General features: G+C 34.3%; 1 protein-coding gene across 1 annotated transcript in view; it reads left to right on the top strand.

The window, feature by feature from the left end:
- Positions 1 to 8,654, top strand: part of LOC150105975 (bridge-like lipid transfer protein family member 3B) — a 315,418-nt gene extending 306,764 nt beyond the window's left edge. Inside the window, exon 19 of the mRNA XM_090393732.1 lies at positions 5,630 to 8,654. Coding sequence (XP_090249858.1) covers positions 5,630 to 6,093 — 464 coding nt within the window. The 3' untranslated portion in view covers positions 6,094 to 8,654. The remainder of the gene's footprint in view (positions 1 to 5,629) is intronic.
- The last annotated feature ends 9,419 nt before the right edge of the window (positions 8,655 to 18,073 follow it).

The following is an 18,073-nucleotide window of genomic DNA, read 5'->3' as shown; positions in this document are numbered from 1 at the left end:
ACTGTAGACTTAATTAAATACACAAATATTATTTTTTTAAAAAAATGAGAGTTTGAGAAGAACAAAACCTTGAAGATTCAGTCAGAGAGGCATGTGGTGAGGTTCTCAGCAAGGATAGAAAAATCAGAACTCCCTGGTGAACACAGGAAGTTAAAGAGGCAGTGAAGGAAAAGAAGAAAGCATTTGAAAGTTCCTGACAAATAAGTCAGCTTCTGCGCTATGAGGATACAGAGACAAATGTAAGAAATCTAAACATTGTAAAACTAGCTAAACAAAAGTCATGGGAAGACTTTGGCAAGAACGTTGAAAATAAATATCAGGAAGGTGACAAAACATTCTATAGGCTGTTGAAAAAGCTCAGAAATGGAGGAAAGAGAGTGTTGTAAAAGGAATTAGAGACGATAATGGTAACATGAAAACTGGAGAAAAAGATATTCTTGATGTATGGAGTAATTACTTTCAAAAATTGCTAAATGGAACAAGCAGTGACAACCCAGTGGTAAAAAAACACTCAACGGGCATGCAATTAGGAATACATATCCATACTTGAAAAGAAGAAAAAGGTATGAAAATTCTGAAATGTGGAAAGACAGCAGGAGTAGATGATATTCAACCAGAAATGCTCAAGTATGGAGGTATAAAAGTCTTGCAGTGGCTGCACTGCATAGTTCACAAGGATGAATTCCAGATGTTTGGCGTAGAGCTCTCATAGTACCCATATACAAAAAGGGAAATAAGTCTGAGGAAAGATTGAGAAGGATTGTGGAGGGGAAGCTTGGTGAAGAACAAGCTGGAGGCTGTCAGGATCAGATTTTCACTTTACAACAAATGGGTAAGAAATCATGCTAATATAACAAAGATCTGTATTTAAGTTTTGTAGACCTGCAAAAGGCATGTGACAAGGTGCCAGGAGAGAAGCTATTCAATACACTACAGTTATATGGTGTCAATGGAGCATTATATCAAGCAATACTTAGTCTTTATTTGAGCTGTAAGTCAGCAGTTAGAATTGAAGGAAGTACAGGAAGATGGTTTAATGTTAAATCTGGTGTGAGACAAGGATGTACATTATCCCCTGTGTTATTCATTATCTATATGGATCACATTATGAAGGAAAGTGGTATTAAACATGCTATCAAAATTGGAGATGTTAATATCAGCTCTTTGCTTTATACAGATGATGTTATACTTCTAAATAAATCCACTACAAGTCTGCAAGATTCTCTGACTAAATTGAATAGCTGCTGTAATAGATATGGTATGAAGGTCAGCAATAAAAAGACAAAGACAATGAAAGTAGGCAGAATCATTGAAAATGTCAACTGTGTTATGAATGGAGAACCTGTGGAACAAGTGAAACATTTCAGCTACTTAGGCACGATTTTTACTGAGGATGGCAAATTAAATATAGAAATAGAAACAGAATCAGCAATGCTGGTATGGTAGTAAGTGAATTGAATAAATTCATATGGAATAAGAGAGAAATTAGTCGGAAGACTAAATTAGCTATATACAAGACAGTGTTCAAACCAGTTTTAACTTATGGATCTGAGAGCTGGGTCAGAAGTAAAACACTTGACCAAAGACTAGAGACCGCAGATATGAGAGTCCTGAGAAAGATTATAAGTGTGAGCAGATGGCATCAATGGCAATATTATATTAAAAATGAGGATGTTAGGAAGGAACTTGACATTGTCACCATTCAGGAATGCGTTTGCAGAGCTAATCTCAGGTGGTATGGTCACTTAAACAGAATGGGCGAAGAAAGATTAGCAAAACAAGTGTTCTCTGCCAGGTTGGCAGGAAAACGACCCAGAGGAAGACCAAGATATAGGTGGATTGATACGGTACAAAGTGCCTTAGATGATAGAAATATAAGATCTGATAATGTTGGAGTCTTGACAAGTAACAGACTGATTTGGAGGAAAATTGTAGATAGGAAGTTAGTAGTGATGTAATTTTTTTCATGTAGTACTGTCATATCCTGTACACCCCTTGAGGGTACATGGCAGGAATTTGATGATGATGATGATGATATATATATATATAAAGGGGGGGGGGGGGGGTTCGTACCAAGAAGAAAAGTACTGATATTCCTAATAAGCATCATTTGCTCTGAATTAAAAATTAATTCAGAGCAAAACCCCAGCTTTGGGTGGCATCCATAAGAGGAATTCTGATACACTGTAAATGTTATACTAGTACTGACCAGAAATGTCATTATTATGTTTAACATTTTAAAACCACCAACATCACTGAAAACAGGGTTGCTGAAATGCCTTGTTAGGTTTCACATCCCGAAATCCTTTTTGCTGCTTTGTTGTTAGAAATAGGCTTCTCATGTTTCCTTTTCAACTCTTGGTATGACATACTCTGCTCTGTCTTGATATTTTTGAATCTGCTTATCATCCTTCTATGTTTGGCACACTGGCACAATTTCCCTCACACTTTATGCATTTGCAGTCTTTATGTTTATAATCTTTACTACTGAATCAAGCACAGATGGCTGAACATGAAAATAACGGTTGCAAAGCAAATCATCCAAATGTGCTAACTGCAAGAGAGAGATTGCCCAACCTACACTGGAGTGTGTCAGAGATAGAATGATGAGAAAGAAATTCAAAAGAGCACAACATACCATATCAGTAGTACAAAGAGGTAATACACCACAACAAAACATCTAGTCCAAGCTCTTCTGTGCTGAGAATTTCTAAACAAATGTATCTGAAGAGACAGTAATACACTAATTATTCCACATTCTCATAATTAGATCATCCCTGAACAGTAAGTTTTTTTGCCATCTCAATAGCGCAAATTAAAAAAAAAAAAAAAAAAAAAAGTCTCCCACTCCTGAAAATACATCAGAAATGAATCATCTGCATTAAAACTCATCTTACCTTCAAACTTGGTAATAGATGAAATGGATTCCTCTGTCTCCCCAAAGCTATAAATTAAAATGTCTGAGAATATGACGATGTCTTGAATATTTTTCTTGTAGTGGAAAAGATGGGCCCTGGCCATCCACATTTTCCAATGACTAAAAATCTGAGTGATAAAATTAAGACCTCATAGCACTGGAAGTCAGGTGGCTCAAAAAAAAAAAAAAAGCATTACTACAAAGGAATTGTTGTGGATCCTGCCAAAACATCAATGAAGGCTCTTCCTGCAGAAGTGTACATCATTGTGTGCTTTTACCTGTAGGAGGTATTCTTGAAGATCCTATATTACTGAATGCTACCATCATTCTTAAGGACAGGATAGGGAATGGATATCTCCATTGCAGAGTTGTAGTTCCTTGTAGAGAACCATATCCGTTTTCCACCAAGTCCTACTTAACACAAACATAAAGGCAGCTACCATCTGCCTCTCATTCAGATCTTTTATTATAGTAAACTTCATCTATTTGCCACTCAGTGAAGATATCTCTCATGATGACCTAGATGACTTCATATTGCAGTCACCTCCTTATACTTAAAATGGAGGAGTTAAATTGCCACATCATTCAAGTAGTGCTCACAATAAAATTGGGGGAAAAGGGTAATATACATATGCTTGACAACAATAATCACTCCTTTAAACCCAGAGAGCAAAATCTTCCTCATTCCGTCCTCTTTCCACTGTTCAGATGTGGAAGAGGGATGGAAACTGATCACTTGTGGAAACTGATCACTGATCACACTGTGGGAGTAATTATTTCTCCACGATGTTCACTCTTTAAATGGACATCCATGTATCAAATCTATTGAAATTGGGGTAATGTATCAGTGCTTCACATCGCTCATATATAATCACTCCATAAGAAAATGGCCTTCATGTAGGACTATAGTCTTTTTCCAAAGAACATTGCATTTAGAAGTTATAGCATGTTCTGCAAGACAAGATATTCTGTACATTCAAAAATGTGATTCTGATGTTCTAAGATGAACATCAGAATTTCACGGATTGACCATGATGTGATAAAACACCAGCAAATCCCAATGGAGGATGTCTTTCTTTTGAAGAACTTAGAAAGAAGAAAATTTTGCAGGTAGGTGATTATACAAAAGGGATCCATGAAGCATTGCTGCATCTCAATAGATTTCATTGTTTACAGCTAGCCCCTTTGCAGAAGATTGCACACTTTTCAACTTTGTCCCTCACAATTATTTTTATTTATTTATTTATTTTTGAGTTTAGTACAATATTACCATGTTTCTTTGTATTAAATCACAATTTCATGTTTGCATTGTTTAATTTTTTTATAAGTTAGTCATAAATTGTTCCTTTCATTAAAACTAATCTCATACAAAAGCAGCATTTTTTTTTTAACAAAACAGATGAATTGGCAAACATACTGGCTTTCATTGCTTCATCTGAATATGAATTAGCTGGTCTCATATGGAGATGAAGTGATTTTTTTCCTTCTGAAAAGCAGACAAACTAGACAATTTAAGATATAATACTGACCTCATAACTTATCCGCTTCAGCCACAATTTCAAACAAGCAACTAACACCTTAGTTGGCTCAACCCCCAATTCCAGCTGCAAACTGAAATATATGCAGTCCTGTAGTAGAAGACAGCTTTGTTGATTCAATATGCTAACATAGTTATAAGAATCATGAAGTGGCAAATGCATTGCCATATGATTGTTTGTAATCCATCAGAAATCTGCAAAGAATATTGAAACACACACATAGTGCATTTATACCCTTGCATGGATGGGATATGGTAACTGACAATCCCTAGCCATTTTTGTCAGCTAAAAACAAGCAGCTATGGATATAATAGGCATAGAATTACCAACTGGATATTTGTATTATGGAAAAAGGCCACCTGGTCTGATGAGGCTGGTTACAGATCTGTTTATACATTGGTGACTGGGTTTGGTAACAGCAGAATGAATTAATGATCTCATCATTGTGGTACAACTCTGAAGGCTGGTAACTGTATGCTGATATGATGAGAGTTTCTTTTCACAGATTAGGTCCCTTAATACAGTGGAATGATGTCTAAATGCCACAGCCTACTTGAACATTGCTGCTAAGCTGATGCACTTTTCATGCTTACAGTTTATTCATTTAGTAATCGATAAACATCTAACAGCCTGATGTACCCATTACAGTGCTAAGATTAATTCTGAAATTACTATGTTCAATTTCAGGAGCATGAAATTGTGTTTACATTTCATAGGTCTGCTCAGTCACTACATATCAACTTTATTGAATAACTGTGGAATGAGACAGTATTGCAAGATACATCTTCTGCAGCCCATTTTTGTGCAGGTGTGGGATCAGGTGGCCCAGTACCCCTGTGGAAAAGATTTTGTTTAGTAAATTTAATCAAAAATCATCAAACAGAAATAGACAATTGATAGAATAATGCCTTATGTAACAATTCTCACCTGTTTGCACCTTGTTGGTATAAAAATACCTAAAAACAATGATTTATCAGAAGTATCATTTGGAATTCAGGGAAAATGCAACCAGCAGAGAGTAGACCACATGGGCAGTGGTCTACTCTCCATGTCACATTTAACTATTTAAGTTCCAAATCCCTTTTAAATATTATGATCATTCATATTTGTTTTGCTGCAATATAAAATTTATTTCATTTTGCTGATCATTAGTGTTTTTATATTTTGATTATAGATTTCCTTGGGAGCAACATGCCAGCACTTCTAACATTAGGATCTAACTTAGGGTATGAATCAGATCATCAAGATAGTGATAATCTACAGACTCTGAAGAGACTATCATTATTACTGTCATCAAAGGGCTGTGCTTCTGTGGATACGTTAAATGATGATGCCAGGTGTAATGCAGATTCTCCCGAGTGGGAAAAAAATGCCCCCCTTAACTCTGATCGGATGTCTATTGAAAATGAAATACTAAAACTTAGAATTGCTTCCATGCAAGGAGTAATGAGAGAAAATGAAATTTTGAAAGAAAAACTGGAATCACTGAAAGATGAACAAAGTATCACCAAGTTAAAAGAACAGCTTTTAGAATCCCAAAATGAAATTAGACGATTAGAAGAAGAAAAACGAACTCTGCAAGATACTCTTAAAGTAATGCAAAAAGAACTTAGTAAACTGGAAACTAATAGGCATTAGCTCTTAAATGTTATTACAGCGGAAATGTTGTGCATATAGTTAATGCGTGCCACCAGTGTCTTAGAATGTTTCTGAGTCATTAGAATGAAAACTTTATTTTCAGATATGAAGGAAGGGCTTTTTTTTTCTCTCCTCTTTTTTTTAAACCTTTTGTTATTTCTGTGATTGGAAGCATGACTTTTGAACAAGAAAGAATACTTGTCAGTTGCTTGGATTACAAAAGTTCACATTTCCCAAAGACACAGCAAATTATCTGTTTTTCAAGAAAACTGTCTGCCTTATCGACAGCATCTGAAAATTCAAGGTTTGCCATAATTTGTGTAGCACATTTAAATTGAGGTACTTGTGATATTAAGAAATGTGGTCACATTCACCAAATCACACTTTCTTATGCATGTGAAGTTAATAGGCAGCCAAATCATTGTGATTACTTAAGTTCCTCATTTATTTATGTTAACTAGAACTGTTTGCTTTAATTGTTGACGATTCCAAATGCTCACATCTAGTTTCTGGGAACTGGAAACAGTTTGGACATATGATCTCTTTGGAACAGTAAATATAGTATATATGTTGTTGATAATAAATGGTAAGCTCCAGCATATTGTATTTTCTTTAGTTATTTCCTTAAAAGGACATTAAAGATTTTTTTTTTTTTTTTTTTACTTCAGGGATCTATTTAAATGGATTATGTATATTTGAAATGTATATTGTTCTTATTTTCACCAGCTTTGGAAAGTAAAGTTGCATGTTTTGTTATTTAATAATAGGAACATATTAAGTCCAGTTTTTATGTGAATTATTAAAGAATGTAATTAATATTTTGCCATAGCTATGGATACGTAGCTTCACAGTGGAACATAATATGCAGCATAATACTCTCTTAACAGGACAAATCTGCTTAGAATTCATCATAATATTGATATAGTAAATAGTTATTTCAGGCAATAAGTAGCACTTTGAGTTATGTAATTGCATCTTATTTTTACCTGCATTAATTTATTAAATACCGGATCGCAAGCATTTTATACCCATCAGATGCATGTGTGTGTGTAAATTGAATGTCTAATACTTGTGTAGATAAGAAATGTTGTATTTTTTCATAAAAAGTTAATATTTATTAATGTTTTTATGACCTAGTTATTGTTAAAAAGAGGTTAAACTGGATTTCTTAAAGTCATTTTCTAAGTTTCATATTTGATTTAGCTATAGATTTTTTTTTGTTGTTTCTAAAGGCTATGTTTAGAATATAATGTAACCATTAATTATTGTACATGAATGACCTGCTTAGAGTGATTTCACTCACATGTGATACTTATAGTGATGTTATATTTCCAAGTAATGATGTATTTATTGAAGCAATTGTACATATATATATATATAAATACATATATATAGTTGTATAGGCTAAGCAAGTGAAAATCAGCCATTGTGCTGCCATATAAATCTTTGTTGTCATCAAACTTAAGGCCATATGAGAAACTAAAATGTGAATTTGAAATATCATGATATCAGAAAACTGAAGGTTTGTCTAAAGAACACTTTTTAATATTAAACCAGTGATTATACAGAATATACTCTTCTCACCTTTTAACATTCAATTGGACTGTTGCTATGTTTTGCCTTTTTAGCCCACAGTCCATATCCCTGTGTTATTCACCATTTTAAAAGATCATATCACATTAGTTACATTAATTAAAATTAGCTCTGGACAGGTCTTCAAATTTGTTATTTAATTTTAATGACAGTATCCCAAATCTGGACATAAATATCTTTCCAAAAAAAAAAAAAAGTCTTCTCATCTGTTGATCTTGGAGTAGAGTATTATTTTCCTTTTTTCTGACAGGTTTAATTTCTTCTTGTTGTATTGTATTGTATCGTTGATTTATTCCGATTTTTTTTTTTTTTTTTTTTTTTTTTTTTCAATATATGAAAAAAAAATCCATTTCTTACAATTTATATTCAATTCACTCTAGATTTTATGAGATATGTGACCTAAAATATATATAAAACAGATTATCGAAATATTTATTAGCAACAGTTTTATAGACTAATCATTGTGATTTTATGAAGCTATTATTTATGTATAAAGACTGTTTGCAAAAGCTACAGTGTATACATATGCTATGACTTATAAAAAAAAAAAAAAAAAAAAAAAATTAAAAAAAAAGCCTAATGCAGTGTCTTCCATGATTTAAAGAATGTATGTTATTATTGATGTATTAGCTTATAGAGTGTGAGAGAAATCCATTTCCAAACAACATATTTTGATGCATTTAAAAACTGTGAACACTTGATAAGTTGTGTACTTGTTTAAAAAAAAAGTGGATATGTGTATATATATATGTTTGTGCGAGAGTGTATGTATGCATACAGGAATTCATGTATCGTATGTATATGCATATGTGCATATACATACGTATACATGCAGCTGCGAAACAGTGCATATGTGCCATGATACTCTGTATCATTAATGTTATGGGTTGCCCTATAAAACGATCTGTGTTTTTGGGAACTCAAGAAAAGTGTAGTGTTGCTAATAAATATGTGGAATATGTTCCCATGATATGTCTCCTTTAGTGTTTGCTGTACAGTATTAACCATGCTTGCTTTTGATTTCTTCGTGCATGATAGTTTCTGCCTCATCTTTAAATATGTTCACAAGTGAAATTAACTAGAAACATATCACCATACTGTGTTTAAAACATGGTATGATGAGCTTTGTGTCTGATAAAAGGACCTTCCAGATGATGAGTCTTTGACTCCATCAGATCTTGGGGTGGTAATAATAATAATAATATATCATGTGCAGCATGATTATGACAGTGGTTATAAAAAAAAAAACAAAAAAAAAAATATAATCAGTGGTTAAAAAATTATTTCCCAACAATTATATGCTTGTATTATGAAGTTTTTGATAAAAAAAAAAAAAAAAAATTAATCATCATTACCATCAAATCTTACTGTAGAAGATTCTTCAGTACTACAGGTATATCTTTTTTATAATGTATAATTTACTGTAGTGAATTTCTTTTAGCATAGCATTGTACCAGTGGGGCATTAGTCGAGTGTTTCTGGTAGTTTATTATAGTGATGATTGCTATATGAGAGTCTACTGTAAAATTTAGTTCAGTTTCTTTCTGGTTAAATTTTATAATTTTTACACTAAATAACACAAACTATCATTTTGAAACCTTTGTTGTCATAGCAACTACAGCAATATTTGCAGTTATATATATTATCATAATATTCAAACATGATTTATATTTCATTTAATAATGAAGTTTAAACATTGCATAACCTAGGGCTAGCAATCTATTATTATCTGTAAGTTTTGTGTGCTCCTAGGCTTTCTTTGTTCATGCAAACCAAGGAAAAGAAAAAAAAAATGGTGAAACAAAAAATTTTGTTGAATTGTAGATAATTTTAGCATTGTCAGTTTGGATAAGGTGCAGCTTATTATTCATGGCTACTAAAGATAGCAGTGGTAAAGTGGTTTAAGACCATTCTTTGAATTATAATATCAATAGATGCAAAGAAAAATTAGGGGCACATTGAGGATCTAAGGTACATCTAAAACAGGCATGCTGTGCATAAGTATAAGAAGTAAATTGCAAACCTGCACAAATATTTTGGGAATATTTAAAGTCAGGGATAATAAAAAAGATAAATATTGCAGGATTTCTGACCAGGATGCAGCCTTCATAACCTTATGGTAAGCAACTTACACAACTTAAACAACTTACACTGCCTGCAGCAGCAAGACCATTGCGTGCTCATTTCTAGTTACCATATAGAGAAATTTTCTAATTTCTAAGCTTGATTTCATCTAATTTTAGTTAACTAATCTTTTTGTCACAAGTAAATAAGGTTTTTCCTCCATGTCATCAAATTTAACAGTAGTACACATGGGATCATATGGATAAATACAGCACTAGTAAGGAGTAGGAAATATTCTCTCTTATATAGCACACTGTGGAATGCACTAAACCCCACTGATGGTTGAGAGGTAGAGATCAGTTGTCTGCTGATTTTCAAAAAAGTTAGATCTAAAAGAATGTTGCCCACTCCTTTTGGGAAATGAAAAAGCATTAAGATAACTAACTACAGTAATTAATTAATATGTATAGGGTGTCCAAGGACTTGACTGGGAAACCACAGGCTTGCTTGTATCACAATTAACTCTGATATACCAATGTATTTCAATTGCATTAAAATTTGCAATCTATGTATGGGATTAGCCATTTTATCTACAGTTGAAAAAGTCCTTATGAATATTTCTAACTTTGTTGAATATATCTGTTTAAAATTACAAGAATGAGAATGATTTATAAACATTACTTCTCAATATTGGAAGGTTTATAGTAGTCTTTATTATCCAGAATTGATTGCTGAATCAGAGATTCATGGCTTTTTGTACATAATTTTCCAGTACAAAATGACTTTTATATAAGATTTAATCCTTCAAGATGCACTGATTGATTCGGTCATCATCGTCATTTTCTTGTATACCCTCAAAGAATGTACATGATACTATATAATTAAGTATACACCATTACTGGCAATTCCAGCCAACAGTAAAGAGGAGATTCCCTGCTACTTCTCTGAGAGTGGCTAACTCACCTTCAGGTGAAAAATCTCTTAAGTTCATGATCTAGATCAGCGTTTCTCAACCTTTCTAAACCCAAGGATCAATGAAATGCCTAAAACAATTCTGCAGACCACTAAGATACTGAAGGGGGGGGGGGGGGGATCTGCCCCTGGTGGCGCCTTTTTTTGGCATTTATGAAATCTTGCCTTACTGTCTATAAAACAGCAACTGAGTGATGAAATAGACTTCGAAAATGTGATCGATTTTGTGAACAGAAAAGCAAGAAAAATAACATTTTAGAATGTTTGAATTAAAGTTTTACTTCAAAAATAAACAGCGATTTTAATTTATTTCCCTATAAGTCATTTTTACTTTTTGTAATTTTTTTTAAAAAACCTATGTAGGAATTACCAACATTTCGGAAAAACTGTGCCATTTATGACATAATAAATCTAAAAGCATGTTTTGAAAGATATGGCAACATAATTAAATTGGAAGTAAACGATTAAAAGTGTATCATCATTGAACAAAGTTTTTTTAATTTTTATTAAACAAATAAATAAGATGATATAATTATGTTTCTACTTACTTTTAATGAGATAGTTGAGCTTCTCAGTCTCAGCCCTTGCAGAGTTGCTGGATATCTGGCTCAATATCGGTCAACTTCAGTCAAAAATCGGCACACACACTAAGATGATTTCTGTATTTTGGTTTTATTTGAAGGAGCGGTGAAAATCCTTTCTCACAAAGATAGGTTGTAGAAAACTGCAGGACGATTTTCAATGCTTCAGATAATTCCGGAAATTCACTTCTCACTGAAGACTAGATCCAAAATCGAGCAAAACCAAGATCACGGAATTGAATTTTAAGCCCACTGTCAGTTGGAAGCTCAATTAACTGTTCATTTTTCGATAATGAAATGTTGTGCTCATTACTGCAAGCCTGAAATGGATCGCTACCCCACAGAAATTTCTTATAAAAGTTACTCGGAAAATGTTTTAAAATTCCGTTTCAGATTTTTGAGATGGTCATAAACCCTTTCCACAAACTCAGAATGAACAAAATTATTATTTTCCACTAAAAAGGATTCCAATGTTGGAAAAGGTGAAAATTGTCTGTCTTTTACATAATTAATCCATAAAACCAGTTTTTTCTCGAATGCCTTTATTTTGTCGTAGGCATCAAGAACAGTTAAAAAATTTCCCTGAAGGGATAGATTTAGTTCATTTAATTTCGAAAAAATGTCTGAAGGATGGGATAGTGTTGATAACCATGCTTCGTCAACAAGGAGTGATGCAAAATCAGAATTGCGTTCATTTACAAATAAAACTTCGTGCCTTAATTGAAATAACCTTGTTAGTACTTTGCTTCTGGAAAGCCAGCAAATTTCAGAATGAAGCAAAAGTTGAGTATATTCACTGCCCATTTCATCGCAGAGTACTGATAATAACAGGTTATTTAACGGTCGAGCTTTAATAAAATTAACTAGCTTGACAGTGTTGTATAGCAGAGTTTTAAATTCTGGTGGCATTCCTATGGAGGCTAGCGCTTCCCTATGTATGAAACAGTGCACCCAATTCATATCCGGAGCTACTTCTTTGACCTTAGAAACAACCCTACCATGCCTGCTGTAAGAGTGCAAGCTCCATCCGAACAGAAGCCTATACATTTTTCCCACTGGATCCCTTTGTGTATTATGTAATTATTGAGAGTGTGAAATATTTCTTCTCCAATTGTTCAGGATGATAAAGTTCTACAAAACAGAATATCATCATGAATGTTGTTATGATGTGCATATCTTATGTATCATTAACTGCGCATCATTTGTAACAGTAGTCTCATCTATTTGTAATGTACAAACGATTAACTGAGATTCTATGTCACTTACCATATCATTAATTCTGCAACCGACAGTGTCATTTGAAAGAGGAATCAAATCAACATCTTTTAGTAACTTGTTGCCAAACATAGTTTTTAACATATCTTTTATAGCTGGAAGTACTAAATTTTCCCCGATACAATGGGGTTTCCCTGTTTTCGCTATGCGCAAACTTAAATAGGATGCTTCTGGTGCTTTGCTATTAATAGAACCCATGGCTGAAATTATATCTTTCCCATGATTTAATGTCCCTAAGCATCACTGAAAAAATTCAATTGGCTTATTTTTCAGATCACAATGTTTAGTTTCTAAATGTCATCGGAATTTCGCAGATTTCATGCACTCATTCGATGCAACACCTCATAACACAAAACACATTGAGGTTTCTGTTCACTTTCATCTCCATGCCAAGTAAACTCGAATTCCAAATATGAACTGTTATATTTCCTACTGTATTTTTTCTTTGAACTGCTTGTTTCTTCTACTTTAATAGTATCAGATTTACTGGCTGTTACAACATGAGTATTACAATTCGGGTTAGCATTACCTGTTTCATTTGCTCTTCTTTTCAAAGTCCTGGTTCTAAGCCACTTTTCCATTATTAAAAAAAAACGGTTCCAAAAAATATATAAATACTGGGGTTAACTCGCGACACACTTTGTTCAAGTATCACTTAGCACTTCTGAAGATATACTGAGCCTTGGTTGAAGGAAACCTTCAATAATAAAAATCAATACACAAGCAATTGGTTAAAATATGGATAACACATGTTCACTTCAAATCTGACAAAAGAGCAAGGGAAGGCAGAAGCAATAAAACTATTCTTTTTCACTTTACCTTTCTTAACGGCAAATTTAACGTCAGAATGACGAATAATAAAATAGGTCTGAAGGGAAAAACAATATAGTTTTATTGCTTCCACCTTTGAACATTCTGATGCTATTAGTTGTTTTTTTTTAAGGTTCCATTTGATTTCAATAATTTTTACTTATCATCCTCAAATTCCTGACATTTACCCTCAAGGGGGTGTATAGGATATGATAGTACTACATGAAAAATTTACATCATTACTAGCTTCCTACTTAAAATTTTCTGCTAAATCTACAACATTCTCAGATCTTATATTTATATATCTATCTTCAAAGGCACTTTTTACCGTATCAATCCACCTATATCTTGGTCTTCTTCTGGGTCTTTTTCCTGCCAATCTGCCAGGAAAAAGACCCAGTTGCTAATCTTTCCTTGCCCATTCTGTTTAAGTGACCATACTACCTAAGATTAGCTCTGCTAATGCATTCCTGGATGCTGACAATGTCAGGTTCTTTCCTAATATCCTCGTTTTAAATATGATATTGTCATTGATTCCATCTGTTCAACCCAAATCTTTCTCAGGACTTATATCTGCAGTCTCTAGTCTTTGGTCAAGTGTTTTACTTCTGACCCAGCTCTCAGGTTCATAAGTTAAAATTGGTTTGAACACTGTCTTGTATACAGCTAATTTAGTGTTCCGACTAATTTCTCTCTTATTCCATATGAATTTATTCAGTTGACTTCCCACCATACCAGCTTTGCTGATTCTGTTGTCTATTTCTATATTTAATTTACCATCTTCAGTAAAAATCGTGCCTAAGTAGCTGAAATGTTTTACTTGTTCCACAGGTTCTCCATTCACAACACAGTTGACATTTTCAATGATTCGGCCTATTTTCATTGTCTTTGTCTTTTTATTGCTGACCATACCATAGTTATCACAACAGTTATTCAATTTAGTCAGGGAATATTGCAAACTTGTAGCAGATATTATTTAGAAGTCTAATATCATCTGCATAAAGCAAGGAGTTGACATTAACATCTCCCATTTTGATATCAGGTTTAATACCACTTTCCTTCATAATGTAACCCATATACATAATAACAGAGGTGATAATGTACATCCTTGTCTCACACCAGATTTAACATTGAACTGTCTTCCTGTACATCCTTCAATTCTAACTGCCGACTTACAACTCAAATAAAGACTAAGTATTGCTTGACATAATGCCCCATTGACACCATATAACTGTAGCGTTTTGAATAACTTCTCTCTTGGCACCTTGTCATATGCTTTTTCCAGATCTTCAAAACTTAAATACAGATCTTTGTTATATTCCCATGACTTTTCAACTATTTGCTGTAAAGTGAATATCTCTGATACTGACAGCCTCTATTTGGCCTGAATCCAGCTTGTTCCTCACCAAACTTCTCTTCTACAATCCTTTGCAACTGTTTCTCAAGTATATTGGCATAAATCTTTCCAGGAACTCAATTTTTATATATGGTTACTATGAGAGCTCTACCACAGTAATCTGGAATTTGTCATTCTGTCTAGGCCCTCTGAACTATGCAGTGTAGCCACTGTAAGACTTTTATACCTCCATACTTGAGCATTTCTGGTTTAATATCATCTACTACAGCTGCTTTCCACATTTCAGACTTTTGATGGCTTTTTCTACTTCAAGCATGGATATGTATTCCTGATTGCATGCCTGGTCAGTGTTTTTTATCACTGCTAGTTTCATTTAGCAATTTTTCGAAGTAATTACTCCATGCCTCAAGGTTATCTTTCTCTCCAGTTTTCATATCATCTTTATCATCTCTAATTCCTTTTACAGCACTCTTTCCTCCATTTCTGAGCTTCAATAACTTCCAGAATATATTACCCCCTTCTCAATATTTATTTTCTATGTTCTTGCCAAAGTCTTCCCATGACTTTTGTCTAGCTAGTTTTATGCAGTGTTTAACTTTCTTACATTATCTCTGTATTCTCTAAGAGCACAAGCTGACTTATTTGCCAGGAACTTGATATGCTTTCTTCTTTTCCTTCCCTGCCTCTTTAACTTCCTATGTCCACCATGGAGTTCTGGTTTTTTTTATCCTTGCAGGCAATCTCACTACATTCCTCTGGTTGAATCAATCAAGATTTTCTTCAAGGCTTGCCACTGAATCTCCAAGGTTTGGTTCCTGTTCTCAAACTCTTTTGTTTTTTCTTCAATAATCTTTGTGTATTTTAGTCTACAGTTCACATCTGAGAGCTGCTCAACTTTTATTCTCTCTAAAATTTTCTTGCATATTATTCTTTTCAATATTAAACTCTTTTAATCCTGCTCAAGACTAAATAGTGAATCACTTCCAATTTCAAATCCTCTGTACACTGGTGTCCTGCACCAGGGAGAAAACATCACTATCAACAATAATATAGTCAACGAGAATTTTCTTATTCCTTGCCTTTTCTCTCCATGTGAATTTGTGCACATTTTTATGTTGGAACATGGTGTTAGTAATAACCAGTCCATGTCCTGAGTAGAAATCCAACAAGTATTTGCCATTATTATTAGCTTTGCTATTTTCTCCAAATTTTCCTAAAATATTTTTGTATGTCTGTCTTCATTTCCTACTCTGCTATTTAGATCCCCAACAAGGACCAATTTTTCATTATGTGAGTTGCTTTTTCTAAAGCCCCCAAAATTCCTCCACTTCTACCTTAGGAGAACCGTCTGTGGCACCATAGGCACAAATAAGTATCATTGTCCAGTTTCCCGTTCTGATATTTGCCCACATCACTCCACTTGAAATTGTCTGCCATTAAAGAAGATTAGCTTTGTATTTGGTGTTGAATACTATGGCTACTCCTCCCTTTTCTTGATTGTCATTGCGTGTATGTATATAACATTTTGTATTTATTGCTCAGAAAGAGCTCACCAGTTTTGGTCTTTTTTGTTTCAGTCGCTGCTATTATGATAACTAATAATTAAGGAATTGACACTGTACACTAGAAATATAAATTAAATAAACTTTAATACATTCCAATATTTTGGCAAATGTCACGTTGCCATCTTCTTGGGAACTTAATACAAAGACACGTGCACACAAGTACTACATAACAGCAAATGAGAACCGAAGCTAGGAAGCTAACGTTTTCCTAAAGTCCTGATGGTTTCCCCTGGTGGGCTATATTGGTAGTTCTTGGCCTTTGGGCTGAAGTTCTGATAAATGTTTCCCAAATTTGGGGCAGTCTCTTCCATCCAAATGTGTTGAGGTTTGGCATGTTCCTAAGCGCCGAGGCTGATTCCATGAATAGTCTTTCATATTTGAACTTGCTGCGGTGTATTACTGTGGCTTTCTTCCATCTTATTCTGTGGCGAGTATCCAGAGCGTGGTCTGCAAGCCGAGAGTGGCTGTACTGGTGAAATGGGATGTAATCCTTGTGTTCTGAAATTCTGATATTTGTTGTCCTGCCTGTTTGGCCAAAGTAGGACAATTTACTGCAGTGGACCTGGTATCCACCAGGTAGGTCTAGGGGAAGTGGTTGGTCTTTAGTGGAGCGGATAAGGGATGCCAATTTTCTATGTTGTCTGTAACAAGTGGTCAAGTCATGTTTTTTTAAGATTTTGTTGATTTTTTCCGAGGTGCCTCGGATGTAGGGAATGGTGATGGATTTAGAGTAATCTAAATCCATCACCATTCCCTATGTCAGAGGTTGATTCCATGACTATTCATGGAATCAGCCTCAACCCTTAGGAACATGCCAAACCTCAACATATTTGGATGCATGAGACTGCCCCGAATTTGGGAAACATTTATCAGAAGAACTTCGGCCCAAAGGCCAAGAACTACCAATATAGCCCGCCAGGGGGCACCATCAGGACTTTAAGAAAACGTTAGCTTCCTAGCTTCAGTTCTCATTTGCTGTTACATAGTACTTGTGTGCACGTGTCTTTGTATTAAGTTCCCAAGAAGATGGCAACGTGACATTTGCCAAAATATTGGAAAGTATATATTAAAGTTTATTTAATTTATATTTCTAGTGTACACTGTCAATTCCTTAATTATTAGTTATCATGTTTAACCAGCGTATAAGCCTCTCTACAAGAATCACTCCTATTATGTCGATCTGGTTGGTACTTATCTAATTCCTCAGCTAGCTCCATTTCTTTGCCATTCACGCTTATGTTGATAGTACCACTCTTCAATTCTGGTGATATTGAGTTGGGGTGTGTTTTAGGATTTGTTTCAGTAGCTGACTTTTCACTGTTCGCCCTGGTTCCCTGACGAAAACAATGGGGCCTTGTTTAACCTGGCGATGTCCCAGCCGGCATGAAATTCTATCATGTTGTACCGTCATTTAATATTGTGGTTTAAGCCAATAAGAATACAATTTGGTTGGCTAAATCCCAAATTGCCAGCCCATCCTCGTTCGTTCAATATCCAGGTAGATTCCTAATAGGGTGCACCACGAGAAGGTGAGAATTGGACATTAGGTCAGAAATCCTGGTTGGTTCTCCACATTCCTTTAAAGGCTATGTAGAGGAGATTATACAGCTTTGATCCTTAAGCCCTCCTTTACTTATTCAATTTTAATTTATTTTCTTTGGGTAATTTAAAAAAATATATTTAATTAATTTAAGTCTGCCTGCAGACCGCTTGTCCCATCGTCACAGACCACAGGTTGAGAAACAGTGGTCTAGATAGTATTC

The sequence above is a fragment of the Typopeltis vanoorti genome, chromosome 6 (assembly GCF_054136105.1).
Source record: "Typopeltis vanoorti isolate ZY-2024b chromosome 6, IOZ_Tvanoo_1.0, whole genome shotgun sequence".
Taxonomy (NCBI): Eukaryota; Metazoa; Arthropoda; class Arachnida; order Uropygi; family Thelyphonidae; genus Typopeltis; species Typopeltis vanoorti.
Note: the sequence above shows the minus strand (reverse complement) of the source record. Positions and strands in the feature narration are given on the sequence as shown.